We start from the raw sequence: 16974 nt of genomic DNA on the forward strand, positions 1-16974 counted from the left end.
CACAGTTTTGATTAATCAGCCACTTGAAAAAATCTGTCTCAAAACCAACCAACATTACATTGGAGGACAGGTACAGCTCTTAAGGAGATGACCAAATGATTCACCTGAGTATCCTCTGTTCAAAGTAATTATTTTAAGTTTTTGTTTTAAAATTCATATCCATATATATTACCCTGACACTCTGCCAATCTTGCACCTTCTAAATAAAGATGAAAACGTGGAACACAAACTAACTACAAAGAAAGAAACTGAAACAAATGCAGGGTTTCACACATGCCATAGATTCACTATAGTAAAACGTACTGTAGAACTGAAGACCACAAGACATTTTCTACTCCCATTAACAGCACTGAATCTAGAGCACTGCAGGCAAGCAAACGAATGGCGTTGCAATTCACATTTAAGCACAACAGCCCTTACCCAGTTGTAAAGAAAGGAGACTTATGACCAAAGACGATGCATGAAAAAAACAAGGCTTGTTTTCAGACAGGAGCAAAATAAACATGTTTATACATTTAATTTAAAAACAAGCAAGCATGCAAACAAGTGGGAGCGTCTTTACTTAATCACCCTGTGACAACTTCAGAGACAGCACACTTTAAAGAAAAAAAAAAAGGCTATTAATACAGCTTTCTAGTATAACAAAATACCCCTTAAAATATGGTCTATTAACCAGAAGACTCCCTGGGGTTTGTTGTTTGTTTGGGTTTTTTTAATTTACATGCTTTCATTTATGTGTGCACATATCATGTAATGGTTTGTGTTGGAATGCAGCGTCATACACCATATAGATCTAATGTGATTTTTATATATATGATTTTATACACAGACATGCACACATTTAGTTTTATAAACAATTAATCAGTTTTCAAAAGTGCTCACAGCAGATCTCACTCTACCGCTGATGAATTACTTGTGAACTTGCTTGTCAATTTAAGCAGGGAAAAAAATTCACCACTCCTAAACACTTTAGGCCATCAATTTCTCAAGCATATTGAGGAATTCAGTATATTTTTAAAAGAGTAGTCATAATAATTTGATGCTTCTATGCAAGATGGTAACTTGCCTTTCCTCTTTGATGCTCTATAGGTTTGATTTTCACAGAGCTATTGGAGCTCTTCGGAGTTTCATATGGCTCCTCAAAAAACTCTACAAAGTAAACACAATTACTGTAAATCAGGAAACTACATGGCATACAGCATCATTATGTGATTTCTGTCAACTGGTCATGTTAGTCCATTTTTTTGCCTGATGAGGAGAAAGGGCTTGAAAGATGTCTCAGCAAACAGTCTGTTATTACAAGGGATGATGCAAGCACAGAAAGAATAAATAAATAAATAAATAGATGCATGAAAAATTTAATCTGTACATACTCAGATCTTGAAATTTTCAAATCAAATTTTACATTTTTGGAATGAAAGTAAATGACAGAAGAAATATGGTAATATACATTGTCTTATCTCTATAGCAAAAAGAAATTATTTAAGTAAAAAAGTTACCAGAAAGTCTTCAGAAAGCAATCATATGAAATTTATAATATAAAATGGATACAATAATTTCAACAGAACAATGAAAACTTATTTCCATTTTCTGATTAAATAAACAGAGTGGCATACAATCCTATACATGCAAAACACTTACTGTTTTATATGTTAGACCATAGTAAAAGGATATACCATAAAAACAAACCTCCTTCTGATGTTACATCTAACACCTTCGGAACAAATGGTCTCTCTTCATTAAGAACTTCAGTCACATGAGGTACAGAATAACTCCCACGATTTACTTCCTTCTTGCCAAAATATTTTGACTTTGTAGACATCCTGGTAATTGAAATTACAAAACGTAACTAACACAGAAATAATATAAGTATCTGACTCGGTTTAAGTAAACTGTTCATCTCAAATTGCAAGCTAGTGCATAATTGTAAAATAAATACTGCTGTGATATAATCAATGTTCATATAAATTTTCTCTCACAATTTCACTTAAACCAAGATTAATATTATTTTTTGGTATAGCTGTGACATATTAGTGACATTAATGGTACAGTCCTCCAAATAGGCTGTGTCCAGGAAAATGGAACCAACACATGTATCTAACAAAACCAGAAGGCGTAAACTGCACCATGACTTCAAAATCATCTGGTTAAGATTACATTTATGTCCCTCACAGAAACTTCTGCCACTGAAAAAAACCATAATCTCGTCAGAGAAGACACAGAATACTAATACCAAAGATCTTTCATTTCTTTAGTGCAGCAGCAGATGAAGAGAAATATCAGAATTAACTTCAGGTTAAGTAATCTCCATCTTCAGAACTGTGTAAGATACTAACAAATAAAATATTTACTGCCTTTTCCATCTATTTTTCTGACATGCAGATTATATGAACATAGCTAGATTACAGATCCAGGGAAAAATAAACTAATGTTGTGAACTCTCAACACAAAGAAAATGACACTAAAGAGAGTGGAAGTTACCTGAATTCTTTGAGACAATCATGATATCAATTATATCCAAACTCTAGATTCCACTTCCACATCACTAAGTTTATAAACAACCATGTACAATTCACTTCACATGCTACAGCTACATTGTCTTCTACCCAGTGATATGTCTGCTGATGGAGAACATTTGATATGCTTCATGCAGCTGTAAACAGTATGCACAAGTTTGATTTTGCACTCAAAATTAAACACATACATAACACAGAGTAACAGAACACTTCAAACTGACATGCTGCTTACCTAAGGGATTATGACCAACTAGATTTCTTAGGTTAAAAAAAAAAAAAAAAAAAATTACCCCAAACCAGTTTCACAAAGATCATCATAGGCTTGTACACTCTGGACATCAGGAGGAAGACTGGCCACTGTGGAAGAGCCTTCATCCATACTACTGTCTTTCTCTGTCCTAGACTGGGCTTCTGACAGAGATGCAAGTTCTTTCAGATATTGATTATCCGGACTCTATTAATAATAATGATAATAATAATGATAATGAAAAATCACTAGTTAAAAAAGATACCTGTTTAAAAAAAACCCCAATGATTTAATCTAGTATTTTTATGGTTAACTTCATATTCTTTGTTATAGAGCTGAAAAATTCTGTATTTACAGTTGCCTGTGGAATCTGAGTTTTCCCTTTTTGTATTAAGTGAAGCAAATGTCCTCTGAATTATCCAAAGGAAACATAAGACAGATTTGTCAACATCAATTGAGCATCAACTGTCAAAGACACTATGTGACAATATAGTCTATACAAAGATACACAGTAAGATCTGGCCTTAATCATACATAAAACAAACCTCTGAAATTATCACTGAAGACAGTATGAGAGGTAAAAGCCATACATAATCATGCAGTTAGATGGATGTACAAAATTTGGGCAGTAAGTTGAAAGTAAAATACAGGTGGGACTTGTCAGGAATCAGAAAATACAAACCAAAGCCAAGACAACATCTGTTTTGATCTGGGAGAAAATCTCAAAGAAAACCCACAACACCCTCCCCTGAGAGCCTTTCATGTAGACTTAATTGTCTTTTTTTAGTGATCCAGCTGTCCCTAAATATAAAACAAAGCAATATTAATCAGGTTCTTCTGGCAAATCTCTTTTTATATTAGCATACTCTCTAACTCTGTGTAATAGTGCTAGATAGAAATTCAAAATTCACTTTTCATCAATCGTTAACCAGTTAAACACTCCAGTCAGACTATGTATGCACTGTCCTGAAAGACCAATGAATCCAATTCAAGTCTCCCCAGAGAAACTATTTCTTTTTGTCTTGTTTTTCCATACTCTATCTCCACTACTAGGTTTCTTCAAAGATGATGTCTAAAACTAGACACAGCATACAAACTTGTAGGAATTTTCTCAAGTAATGTGGCATTAGGACTTCCAAAGTGAACTTTCATGTCCAATCAAAGTTTTCCTACAGACAGAATTCCAGTACTCCTGGAATGCTTCTCTTTTCCAAGCAATCCTTAAAGAAAAGACTAGTAATCAGTATTCCAGGTTTTACTGAGAACAGCACTATGAGGTAAAAGACATGATTTTCTTTACTGGCATAATTAACTCATACAATTCATTGACACCCCCATCCTCTTTCTTACCTTACATTTTATGCTCTGTGCTTGAGATTCGTCTCTGTATAACTGTTCTAACAGCCACAAAGAAGTAAGGACAGCAGCTGATGAGGTTTTCACATGTATCACTGGAAAAATCTCTTCTAAGGAATCTTGTTCATTGGAACCAAAAAGCTGTCTTTTATCAGACCATCTGATCATCCACTCAAGCAATTTTGCAATATTGCTCAACTTACCTATCAATTCTATAGCTAATTCTTCTCCCAGTGCAATACCAACTGTATCAACAGGTTTGTAAATGTATTTAGAAGTTGCCTGAGTTTGCAGGCTAGAAAAAGTATGGTTAGGAAAGGTCTGGCTTGCTGGTGCAACAGTGACTCCTTGATTGTCACTCTGAGTTCTGTAAATTGACTTGTGTTTTAAACCAAATAATCCTTCATTAAGTCCTTTGATTAGGTCACACATAGAAGGTTTTGTTGTCTGCACAATGGCTGGATTTTCCAAAATATTTTGGTTTTCATTATTGACAGACACTGTTTCAGGATCACAAGATGCCAGGGTGACAGTATAGCAAGACCCTGCTCTAAACACACTTTGGCTTCTAGTTTTGCCTTGTCGACGCTTTAGTGTTGTATGAACATCAAAAAAGAGAGAGTTTAATTCATGCTCTCGAAGAAGTCCAGAATAGCTAGTAAGAAATGGAATTCCAAGGTCACTGTACTTTATCAAGTCTCTCTCAAGAATATAACTCAAAAAGAGCTCTAAAAAAATAACGTATTCATCATCATCACGTTCAAATTCCCACGCACCAACGACAGGCAAATTACATGGATTATGCATCTCTTTTCCAAATACTTTGTCTTTATGTTTTGTTTTCCAGTTAAGAGCTTTTATCTTGTGTGTGGTATTTTTGCTGCCTATTTCCCCTTGTCTTTGATGTTCATTATCCCTGGAAGACAACAAACGTAAGTACAGTTAACACCAAAATCCATTTAAAGAACAATTACATGAAAAAATTATAAATGCAACATGGTGAGAGGACAAGGGGTAATGGTTTTAAACTGAATGAGGGTAGATTTAGATTACAGATTAGGAGGAAAGTCTTTACTGTGAGGGTGGTGAGGCACTGGCACAGGTTGCCCAGAGAAGCTGTGGATGCCCCATCCCTGGCAGTGTCCAAGGCCAGGCTGGATGGGGCTTTGAGCAACCTGGGCTGGTGGAAGGTGTCCCTGCCTGTGGCAGGGGTTTGGAACTGTATCACCTTTAAGGTTCCTTCCAACCCAAATCATTCTATGACTCTTTATCTATTGTTAAAAATGGGAAACTAACAAACCCCTAAGTTACATCAATACAATGTTAACGTGACAAATTAATCAAATGCAAAATCCATAGTTTTTACATAGACAGCAACTCAGAAGTATCCTATATGAATGTGGTCATAACTGATTATTTACACTTCAATAACATATTAGTCACATAATAACTGATGAAACATTGGTATTTGGTATTTCTAAGATTTGATAAATTTGTAATTCCTCATTTGATAAATGTAATTCCTCCTCATTTGACAACTATCCTGTTTGGTGAAAAGATCACTTGAACATTAGCAGACAACTTTTTTCTTTTTCTTTTTTTCATGGAAAGCTTTTTCCTGTATTTTTTTCATACCTCTGCAGTGAAGGTGTTTGACCTCTTGTTTCTTCAAACAAAGCATCAGAAAGTGTATCTGCTGTGTCAGCGTCACTATATACCTGTGGATTCCCAAGATCAGTAAGTGTGCTTCTGCTTAGACTAGTGCCTAATGAGAATCTGTCATAACAGTGTTCCTCATCATCTGCTGTTCCCTCTTCTGCTGCCTCCCAAATATTAATTTCTATAGGGCCTATGTTCCTTATTACACGTCTCAAGGCCTTCATTCTCACTTTTTCAGCAGCCTCTATAACAACAGACATCATTTCTTCACCTTCAGGACCTATCAAAAGAAACCCAAGAGATTTTAAATGCGAACTTCTCAGTTTTCAACTATTCTCTCAAATTGAGACATGAATAAACTTCGAATCATCCTAAAATATAGCCATTTAGAAATACAGAGAGAAACTGCGATAAAGAAACACCACCAACCTGGAAGTCATGATACTCTGTTACTGGTATAAATGTATCAGAAAGAAAATACAAAATTTGCCACAAAACTCTGTCAAAAGTTATTTAACTGAAACCTATACTAATCGCTTTACATGCAGTATGAAAGATGGCATTGTCACAAGTTAGCACGTTGGGTAAAAACAAAGTTCATTTAATATTTCCTGAAGAAGGATGCACATTACCTTTAATAATACTGTGTCTGAGTCGCTGCTGAAGTCCATGATATTTATCTCTTAGCGGAACTCTTACATCTTCAGGATTAGGAAATGCTTTTACAAAAATCTCTGCCACCTGCACAAAATAAAGTTATCTTTTCAAGTAGCTAACATGCATGTAACACGTATACTTTCCAACAGAACTTGCACCACCAGAAAGTCTGCCTAGTAGGGTTTACAAGGAGAAGAAGTATTTGCGATTATCTCTATTGGTTTTTGTTCTAGTTTTAATGCCTTTTACCTTTTTCATTGGTGGTAATTCTCCAAGCAGACTCAAAATTACATCTTGAACTAATTCTTCAACATTCATGAACCTGCAGAAAGGAAGCATTCGACAAGCCCACTCCACTGCCTGCAGACAATGCTCAACTGCAGAGGCATCATGTTCATTCTTCTTCAGATCCTAAAAAAACCACTTTGCTATAGAAACATTAATCGATATGAACGATATATTTCAGCCAAATTATTCACACATTGCAAATTGTAATGATGCTTCCCTAGTAACAAAAAGTAAGTATCTCTTAACTGCCAAACAGAGAAGTATACGATGCCAGGAGACAGATCAGGGTTGTGATGGACCGTAACTTATAACAACAACAACAACATTAAAAAAAAAAAGACCAGCTCAGGAAATAATTCCATTAACACTCTGCTGAAGAGTCTGTTTGCAGTCATTTAGAGTAAAACTTAAAAGATTTCACTAACTGGCTGTAACTAGGTGAAGCAAATTAATTTTGCTGTGACTTAAGGTGATCAAAAAGTCTTTCTTGGGAACAAGACATTTAAGCCAGCCTAGAGGCTTTTAGGATGGACCAGAGCATTTTGAAACAGTCAATGGTTTCTATCTCATTTGTCACTGTCACACAAAGCACAGAAAAATCAAAACATTCTACTATTTTAAACAGAGCCATCCTGTTTATTTGAAGCTTGGTATTTCTGGTGAAGAGGAATTTTGGACTTGTTTTTAAAAGGAAGCAACCTTTGCTAAGGACAGGTGAATTGCTAGGATAGATAGGACAAAAATTAACATCTGTATTGTTACAGAATGCATGACAAGTAACATACTATTAGTTTCTTTTTCTTCCTTGCCCTCTGACATCAATTGATGAGGATTTAAGTAGAACACTATGATTAGATTTTAGTTATTTTTCATTATTCTTTCTTAAAAACATGTGTATTTAATGCACACACACAAAAATATATTTGGTGCACTAAATATACATTGCTCAGGTAACACCTATATTATCTTTATCTGATTGGAAAAAAAAAAAAAGTAAATACTTAGGTAGACAACAAGTGTAGAAACTATTGCTCTTCTGGCAGTATCTCTTCAATTATCTCAGTTAAATACCAAGCAAAAGCTCAACAGAAATACTATTAGCAAGATGTAGTTCACATGGACAGCCCTATTCTGTAGCATCCGGTACTTACTGCACATTATAGCACTGTGCTAATTTTGTCCTATTAAGCAAGTAACAGTTCTCACAGCAATACACAGCAGGCCTTTAGAATTCTTCTTATAGCTTTATGCAGTTAAAATGTATCTTTACTGTATCAGTAATATAATTACCTTATGACTAATATTTTCCCTTGCAGTTTGGTACCGCCTACAGTTGTCAGATAATCTTTCACGAACATGAAACATCCAACATAATGCGCATAGCTCTCTGAACCAACCTACAACACAAACATGCAACATGGAGAGATTCTATTTAATATAAATTAAATAGAATGCCTTGAGATTTTTAGCTAGAAAAAATGAAGTAACATTATGGTAACAGTGGTTAAAGGAAAAAATTACTCATTCTTGAGTTTTCAACAGTGTTCTGCAGCTAGAGCTCTTTTAGTCCCACTTAGTGTTTACATTCTTTAACATCTGACAAGTCCGTAACACACACAACAACCCAGCACAGCAACTTTCAGATTAAGAGTTTCGGTCGTGGAAAAGGTGGAAAGGGGACGTGTTTATGCACACACAGCAGTATACTATTTCAAGCTAATAAGAGTTTCTTTGTATCTGTGGATTCTCATATGTGTTCTTTTCTCCAGCTCTATATTTTTGTATTTTATTTCATACAGACCTAAAATTTTACAGGTAATATCATCAAACTGACAGTTTCCAGAAGATGTAGATCCACAGAAAACAGTGCGGAAACTGGAGTAACGAAGCAAATTCTCTGGGAATGGACTCAGTGAAGGAAGAGATCCTTTCATTCGAATCTACAGATCATAAAGAGATAAAAAATCAAAATGGAAATAAAAATCAGTTAAAAGTTTCATATGTATCACTACTAAATGTACAGCCTCACAGTTATTACCAGAATACTGCCAAGATCAGCAAAATTCTCTTAAGCTTGCTTTCCATTTTCTTCAAATCAGTGTTCTGAAAATTCATGAAAAGGAGTATGTTTGATAAGCTAAAAATGCTTTTGTTTACATGGTACTTATGATACTCATGATTACCATGAAATACAAGAGCAACAAAATATAGGAACAAGTAAGATCCCAATTAAGAAACCAGTTTAATCCAACATAGTCCAGGCAGCTGTCAACCAAGGCAGACTATTTTTCTTCCCTGTTTCAGTTGGTATTATCACCTCCCATGCCAGCATTAAGCATGTGACCATGCAATGAGCAAAGAGAAGGCAGTATCTGTCAGTCAGACCAGTCCCTGATCTGGACCACTGCATGACTGCTGGTGCAGGGGGGTTGAAGGAAGGCACCATCACCCCCCCCCCCTTCTGTAGCAAGTCAACCTTCTTTAAGTGGCTGTGTAACAATGACCTAAAAAAAGCCTAAGTTTACACAAAATATATTAATTACTATATTCATAGCTTGGTTCTGTGCAAACAAAATGCATGAGTAGAACGAGATCTTGAAAGTCCTGTGCTCTGTGCACTAAGATGACCACTTTACCTGAAGTGAGCATCACATTCTGGGTTACATGTTCAACCCAAAGTGATCTGGAACACAGTTCTGGTTAACAGCTATAGCTCCCATTCGAAACCAGCTTGTTTCTTTCAAGTGGAGAAAGAAATGAGTTTGTATGTTATTAAGTGGGGACAGAAAGACACATGGAAGAAGACACTTTATGAAGTGGAACCCTATGTCTTTTAAGTTTCGGTTTCTAAAAAGAACAGAACACACAGTGTAAACCTAGAAGATGACATTTAAAAAACCGGACATCAAAGTCCAGATGAAAGTAAATGCTTCTGCAATGCAACTGTGACTTTGTCAGTAACACTTACAACTGGTAATCAAGTTACAAAAAAAATAAGTTAAATGCTTACTTTTTGCATAACTTTTCTTGCCCTCTTCAGTTGTGCAATATACCACTGTGCTGCAGGGCAGGAAAAACGAGCAGCCCGGAAGAGCAAAATAATTCGCTGAAGAACTCCTGACACTTTCTGACGACTTTCTCTCTCAATTTTTAAAAGAATGTCGTTGCAGTCTTCCTGAAAAATGCAAATTCCAAGACAAAAAGAAGTCCCAAAATTACAAAGGACATATAAAATAAGGAATCTAACCTAAATGTTGTTTCTGCTCCTAAGAATAATTCCCTTCTTCTTTAGAGCTTAGATCCTTTATAGAAAAAACAGAGGCACACATACTTTCTTATCATAATGATGCTACTTAAGTAGAGCTTACGAACTTAAGAATGGACATGGAAAAAACAGACAGAAAAGTGAGCTGAAATGAAACCAGAGTAAAGATCATCATTATTTCATAAATACATTCAAACAAGGATCCAAGAAACTTCCATCATGCACACTTACTTCACTGAGGTAAGCTGGCTGAGGACAGTATAATGGTGGTGCTGGAAGATAAAGCCCATCTGGAACTAAACCATACAATTTTCTACTAAGATCCTTGGCAGAATACATCAAAAGCTGAAATGGTTCTGAGAGAATATCAGTATCTGTCATAACAGCTGCTTTCAGTAGCTCCTGTATTGAACTATAAAGAACATGTGCATCTTCCTCTTCAATGGGATCTATATAATATTAAACAGAAACCAATAAAACAATTGACTCAATACAAGGCCTTTGTTCTGAAATTATGAGACTCCGCTCTCAGAATTTGCATTAGTCTATTGCAATCTACACAATCTGTACTTGCTTTAAGAATTCTCTCATTGCAAAATAGTATTAAGTATCATTAAGGGGAAAGCTATTGCCTTTCTAGATTGAGAACTGAACTTTTCAGCCATGCATTTGCTTGGCATAACATTCTGGCAAATCATTCTCATAAGGCAGGTATAATCTAGTTATACTGTTGATAATGACTATAAAAACTGTTCTATAAGTGAGCATGATGATCAAGGAAAATGTATTTGTTTGAGCTCTTTTACATATTATTGCATTTTTTCCTCAAGTCCTAGAAGTAGCAGGGCCTTTAACATACATGAGTTGGTTCCTGAAATTCACATAGTATTGTACTGATCTACTTCCATTTCTATTCCTCCTGCTTGCCTTGAAATATGTGTGCCAGATCTTTACACTACGTATCACCCTTACAGATTGTTATACGCAGCATATATATGTGTGTATGTCTGTTTGAAATAAAATCCTTGTAAATGAGTACAAAAGAGCAATTTACACAATGTTTGGGATATGGCTTAGATAAAAGATTAATTAACATCCACCTACTGACAGAAACCTGAAATGTGGTTTCTAAACACATAAAAAGAGGCTGAGGCACAGAGACAGTGCCAGTAAACTTTCTGTAAAATGTAAACAAGGACAGGATCTAGCCAACTGGGGGAACTTCAACAGTGAAGTATTTAGTTATGAAATAAAGCGCCTGTATAAGCACATACAAAGGAGCACAGAGGCAAAAGCAGGTGGGGGAACCTGAGTAATACCTAGAAAGTGCATTTAAAGGTAGCTTAAAACCAGACGAAAGATGAAATCGCCACTTGACAGGAGGGAGAATCAAGCTTCAGCAGCCACACTCCTCGGGCTGAGTGAGTTAACATTCAGGCTCTCTCTCGCGAGTCCGAGAGACTTGGATCATGTCCATAAATGGGTCACCTCCACAGGCCCAGAGATATGCAACAGCAAATTATGTACTCAGAGAAATGAACGCCCTTGTCCAGGCTTTTCCCAGGAGAGCCATTAGCCCCAGTGTCCACATCGAAACCCATCAAGATGAGCCAATGGGAGCAGCTCTCCAGTACTTTTTGGCTTGATATGGGTTACTGTCAAGAAGGATAGGACATACTGTAAGATGCAGAGGAAAAGCTTTCTGGGATTGCGCGAGGCTCATTACATCATCTTTCAGAAAGAAACCAAAGGTATGGCATGGAGCCGTGGCAGCCTCACCTTCATCAGGCCCTGTCAGTATGTTTATTTTCCTGGGTGAGGGACTCTGTATTGCGTGTGCCTGTACCAGCAAGTGGAGGAGGAGCACAGGCTAGAAAGCCTGTGTGTCTGGGGTGCCAGCAACTGCAGAGACTGAAGTTCAGTCAAATCAAGTGCCAGCAACTGGAGTGGAACAATGGGTTAAGAAATGCCCATGTATCCACAGTGCCAGCAACCAGAGGAAGTGAGGGAGGCTACGTATGTGAACGTGTGAGTGCTAGCAGGTATCAAGTCAGGCAAGTGCCCTGGGAGCTAGGGGTCTGTGCACCTCTCGCTTGAAAGGGTGAAACCACTGGAGCTGAAAGTGGCTGGAGGGACGAGTGAAGATGTGGCACACTGCTGGAGAGACAACTGTATCTCTCTAAGGGCAAGACAAGGTGATCTGGATACTGTAGGGACCAAGAGAGTCATGACCACCTGCAAGAAAGACAGTGTACACACCGGTATGTGTGTCTCTAAGGTTAAGGGCACCTGGAAAGGCTGAGAATCCCAGACCAGCCAGCTACTGGATAAACTGTATTTTTAAGGCCAGCTACTGCGAGATGCATAGGCAGTGCGTGCATAGGGGGAAGAGGGTATCTATGAGTGGGTTTCTACCAGAAAAGGGAGTTGGGCTGGGGCTTCGGGGACTCATATATGTAGATGCCAGCAACCTGGGAGACTCAATTACTGGGGCTAAGCCCAGCTACTGAAGGTATCTACATTTTACATATATGCATCTATATGCAGACCTTCATCCTGACCAGCAAAAGAGGGAAACGGGATGGGATTGCTGGTGCTGTTTGTGTGAGTGCTGAGTATATGCATAGGTGTTGATCGGTCTGGCCAACTGTACACAGGTGTTGTGTATGGGTGTTTGTGTATGTGGCTATATATTCTCAAGCCTTGCTCGCTGTTGGAACTAGGAGCATGGAGCTGTCAGGCTATGAGAAAACACTCCCTCCCCCTTAACAGAAAGGAAACGCAAAAATTAAACACCATCATGTAACAAATGTTAAGTATGATGATACTGTCCATACTGTTAACACATTCGCATTTGCTTCAGGATATTTTTGTTTTGTTTTGCTTGAATGAAGCTTCAGTTTTCTTCCAAACTGAAATTATTATCAAATATCATCAACTAAGATTTTGGCTGATACGCATGAAGACAACAAGACTGATAATACAGTCCATTTTTAGAATGATCAAAGCCAAAGCCAAACCCCTATAAAATTAAAGTATTTGAATACAATATAACAGTAATGCACATGCTGGAGAAGATGAAGTAATTGTTTCTTTTTAAATACATAACAGTGTGTAACACAGAATATGCAGTAAAATAACAGAAAAATAAGCATAATTATTTATAATTTTATGTACCTGTAAACTGCTTGTATTTATTACATCCTGATGTTTCAGAAGTAACTGGCTGTCCTAACAAAGACTGTAACTTTTCAGGAAAAGTCTGCATTGGTGATAAGTTTAATGGCAAGTGACACTCTGTGTTTTTCAGTCTGAAAGAGTAATAAGAAACTGTTCATTAATAACAAAGTAAAACCCACAGATAATCTATTGAAGCTCTGTTAAATGAATATCTAAACCAAAATAATTAATCTAAGCATGTTAGGTCCTACATCTACTAGGAGGCTGGGAATACAAATTTTTGAGGCTAAGGATATGCCTTCTTATAATGAACTTCATGCAAATAACATCAGTAATAAAATACAGTATACTAATTCCAAGCTCAAATTTACCTTGACAATTCATCAGAATTCTGACAATACATCTGGTAGGCCATACCAATTGAAACAGACAGTTTCCAGTTCCCAAGTCTGCGTGTTAACCACACAGCCTCTGGAATGAGTCCACCAATAAAGAACAAATCAAGAGCATATCTAGCTGTCCACACAGATGAAAGGTTCTGGTCCCGGACAGCTCTGGCAACCAAACAGTGTTGCAGTGGAATAATACGAGCAGATAAGCCTGTGACAAAAAAACCAAATTTAAATAAATATGCATGCTATCAGATTAATAATCTAGAACTCACACATTCACACTGCTTTTGGATTAATTTCAGTGTACAACTGCTCTTTATTAGAGGCACACTATGGGGTTTAACTGCAGCAGACAGATGCAGCTCGTGCTATGATACCACAGTAACGTCAGAGTAGACTATTTTTCTGCTTAATGATGTGTGACATGCAAGCATGGGCAAAATGTGGGTTATTTGTACTTTAAAGATTTAATCACTCTCATGGAACGTTTGCAAGTATGCGACATATGCTTAGGATATTGTAGAGGATACACCTGAGATAAATGGGTATTCTTAAGAGTTTTCCTAGGGTACCCATGGTGTGTTGTACTCACTGTGTACTCACTTCTCCAAGAAAGAATACGTTACTTTAAGGGAGTGTATCAAGACAAATTGAAGATATGTTTAGTATCTTCTTGTTTCTTAGGGTTTAGATTTGTTTTCCAAGGTTTTACTTCCTGGTTTTCATGGAGAGGTGCTGATCAACATTACCTCTAAGGACTTAATTGCTTCTCTTGCAGTTTCTGTTTACTGTTGAGGCAACAGCATTCTTTACGGAAATAATCCCAGTAATCCAGTTTGTGTGATGCAACTTTTCCTAGACTGTCTCACCACGTGCATGGGTATTTGACTAATGCAAGTATTAAAATAAAGGTCTTATTTTTGCTAGTTTTATCCAAAAAATTGTCCAATTAAAACATCCAAAAGACTGTAAAAAAAAAGTATGTACCAGTGCATGTTATAGCACAGAAACACTAAAAATAGTCAATGCATCCATCATACAATCAACACAGAACCCTCTGGGTTGTGAGGGACCTTAAAGATCACCTGGTTCCAACCCCCCCGGCACAGGCAGGGACACCTTCCACCAGACTAGGGCTGCTCAAAGCCCCATCCAGCCTGGCCTTGGACACTGCCAGGGATGGGGCATCCACAGCTTCTCTGGGCAGTCTGTGCCAGTGTCTCACCACCCTCCTCCTCATCTCTCATGATGCCTGGAAAGATACTCTGGAATATCACTTTCAAATCAACTCCTAAATAATCTCCTGTCACAAATTATTTTGTTACTCCCCTAACACTAAGTCTCTTAATTTCCTCCTAATCTGTAATCTAAATCTACCCTCATTCAGTTTAATACCATTACCCCTTGTCCTCTCACTATAGGCCCTATTAAAAAGTCAGTCCACATCTTTCTTACAAGCCCCTTTAGGTACTAGAAGGCTGCTAGAAGGTCTTCCTGGAGCCTTCTCTTCTCCAGGCTGAACAACCTCAACTCTCTCAGCCGTCTTCACAGGATGGGTGCTCCAGCCCCCTGATAGTCTTTGTGGCCCTCCTCTGGACCTGCTCTAACAGGTCCATGTCCTTTTCATGCTGGGGGCTCCAGAGCTGAACACAGTACTCCAGGGGGGTCTCACCAGAGGGCAGCACGGGGGCACAATCGCCTCCCTCATCCTGCTGGCCATGCTTCTTTTGATGCAGCCCAGGATGCAGTTGGCTTTCTGGGCTGTAAGCACATGTTGTCAGCCCACATGGAGCTTTTTTGTCTAGCAGCACCCTCAAGTCCTTCTCCTCAGGGCTGCTCTCAATCCATTCCCTGTCCAGCCTGTATTTGTGCTTGGGACTGCCCTGACCCAGATGCGGGACCTTGCTCTTGGCCTACTTCAACTTCATGAAACTCACACAGGCCCACCTCCCAAGCCTGTCAAGCTCCCTCTGGATTGCATCCCTTCCCTCTAGCGTGTCGACCACGCCACACAGCTTGGTGTCATTAAACTTGCCGAGGGTGGACTCAGTCCCACTGTCCGTGTTGCCAACAGAGATGGTGAACAGCACCAGTCCCAGTATGGACCCCTGAGGAATGCCAGTCATCACCCGTCTCCACTTGGCATTGAGCTGTCAACCACGAAACTTTCTTGAGTGCGACCACCCAGCCAATTCCTTACCCACCCATCAAATCCACGTCTCTCCAGTTTAGAGACAAGGATGTTGTGCAGGACAGTGTCAAAAGATTCGCACAAGTCCAAGCAGATGACATTACTCGCTGTTCCCTCATCCATCAACACTGTATCCCCATCACAGAAGACCACCGAACTTCTCAGGCACAACTTTACCTTAGTGAAGACATGTTGGCTGTCACCAATCACCTCCTTATTTTCCATGTCTCTTAACATAGTGTCCAGGAGGATCTGCCCCATGATCTTGTCAGGCACTAAGGCAAGACTGACAGGCCTGTAGTTTCCTAGGTCTTCCTTATTCCCCTTTTAAAATACAGTGGTTATGTTTCCCCTTTTCCAGTCCACGGTAACTTCACCAGACTGTCATGACTTTTCAAATATAATGGATAGCAGCTTAACCACTTCATCTGCCAGTTCCCTCAGAACCCACAGATGCATCTCAACAGGTCCCATGGACGTGTGCACCTTCACATTCCTTAGATGGTCTCGAACCTGATCTTCTCCTATAGCTGGCAGCTCTTCATCCTCCCAGTCCCTGCCTTTGCCTTCTGCAACTTGGGTGGTGTGGCTGGAGCACTTGCGAGTAAAGACCAAGGCACAAAAGTCACAGAGTACCTAAGCTTTCTGCATGTCCCAGGTAACCAGCTCTCCTGTTTCCTTCCAAAGAGGACCCATGTTTTTCGTATTCTTCCTTTTATTCTGTCAGGGCTTTAGCTTTCCTAACCTGATCTCTGGCTGCTTGGACAGTTTCTCTGTATTCTTCCCAGGCTACCTGGCCTTGTTTCCACGCTCTGTAGGGCTTCCTTTTTGTGTCTTGTCCAGGAGTTCCTTCTTCATACACGCAGGCCTCCTGGTGGTTTTGCCCAACTTCATCTTTGTTGGGACACACGACTGTTGAGCTTGGAGGGAGTGATCCTTGGATATTAACCAGCTTTCTTGGGCGCCTCTTTCCTCTAGGGCTCTATCCCATGGTTGCTCTACCAAGCAGATCCCTCAAGAAGAAAAAGTCTGCTCTCCTGAAGTCCAGGGTAATGGTCTTGCTGTACACCCTCCTTGCTGTCCTAAGAATTTTGAACTCCATTTCATGGTCACTACAGCCAAGGTTGCCCTTGAGCTTCACATTCCCCACCAACCCCTCCTTGTTAATGAGAACAAGGTCCAGCACAGCACCTCTCTTCATTGGCTCCTCTATCACTCTGAAA

General features: G+C 38.7%; 1 protein-coding gene across 1 annotated transcript in view; it reads right to left on the reverse strand.

The window, feature by feature from the left end:
• The window catches only part of CPLANE1 (ciliogenesis and planar polarity effector complex subunit 1), a 66079-nt gene that overhangs the window by 27367 nt on the left and 21738 nt on the right, over positions 1 to 16974 (reverse strand). The window contains exons 16-28 of the mRNA XM_055699030.1: positions 13540 to 13768; positions 13166 to 13299; positions 10220 to 10437; positions 9734 to 9898; positions 8525 to 8663; positions 8014 to 8120; positions 6685 to 6846; positions 6411 to 6519; positions 5755 to 6058; positions 4114 to 5035; positions 2807 to 2970; positions 1690 to 1823; positions 1067 to 1149 (exon numbers count right to left, since the gene is read on the reverse strand). Of these exons, the coding sequence (XP_055555005.1) occupies positions 1067 to 1149; positions 1690 to 1823; positions 2807 to 2970; positions 4114 to 5035; positions 5755 to 6058; positions 6411 to 6519; positions 6685 to 6846; positions 8014 to 8120; positions 8525 to 8663; positions 9734 to 9898; positions 10220 to 10437; positions 13166 to 13299; positions 13540 to 13768 (2870 nt within the window). The remainder of the gene's footprint in view (positions 1 to 1066; positions 1150 to 1689; positions 1824 to 2806; positions 2971 to 4113; positions 5036 to 5754; positions 6059 to 6410; positions 6520 to 6684; positions 6847 to 8013; positions 8121 to 8524; positions 8664 to 9733; positions 9899 to 10219; positions 10438 to 13165; positions 13300 to 13539; positions 13769 to 16974) is intronic.

The sequence above is a fragment of the Falco cherrug genome, chromosome Z, assembly GCF_023634085.1.
Source record: "Falco cherrug isolate bFalChe1 chromosome Z, bFalChe1.pri, whole genome shotgun sequence".
Classification (NCBI taxonomy): Eukaryota; Metazoa; Chordata; class Aves; order Falconiformes; family Falconidae; genus Falco; species Falco cherrug.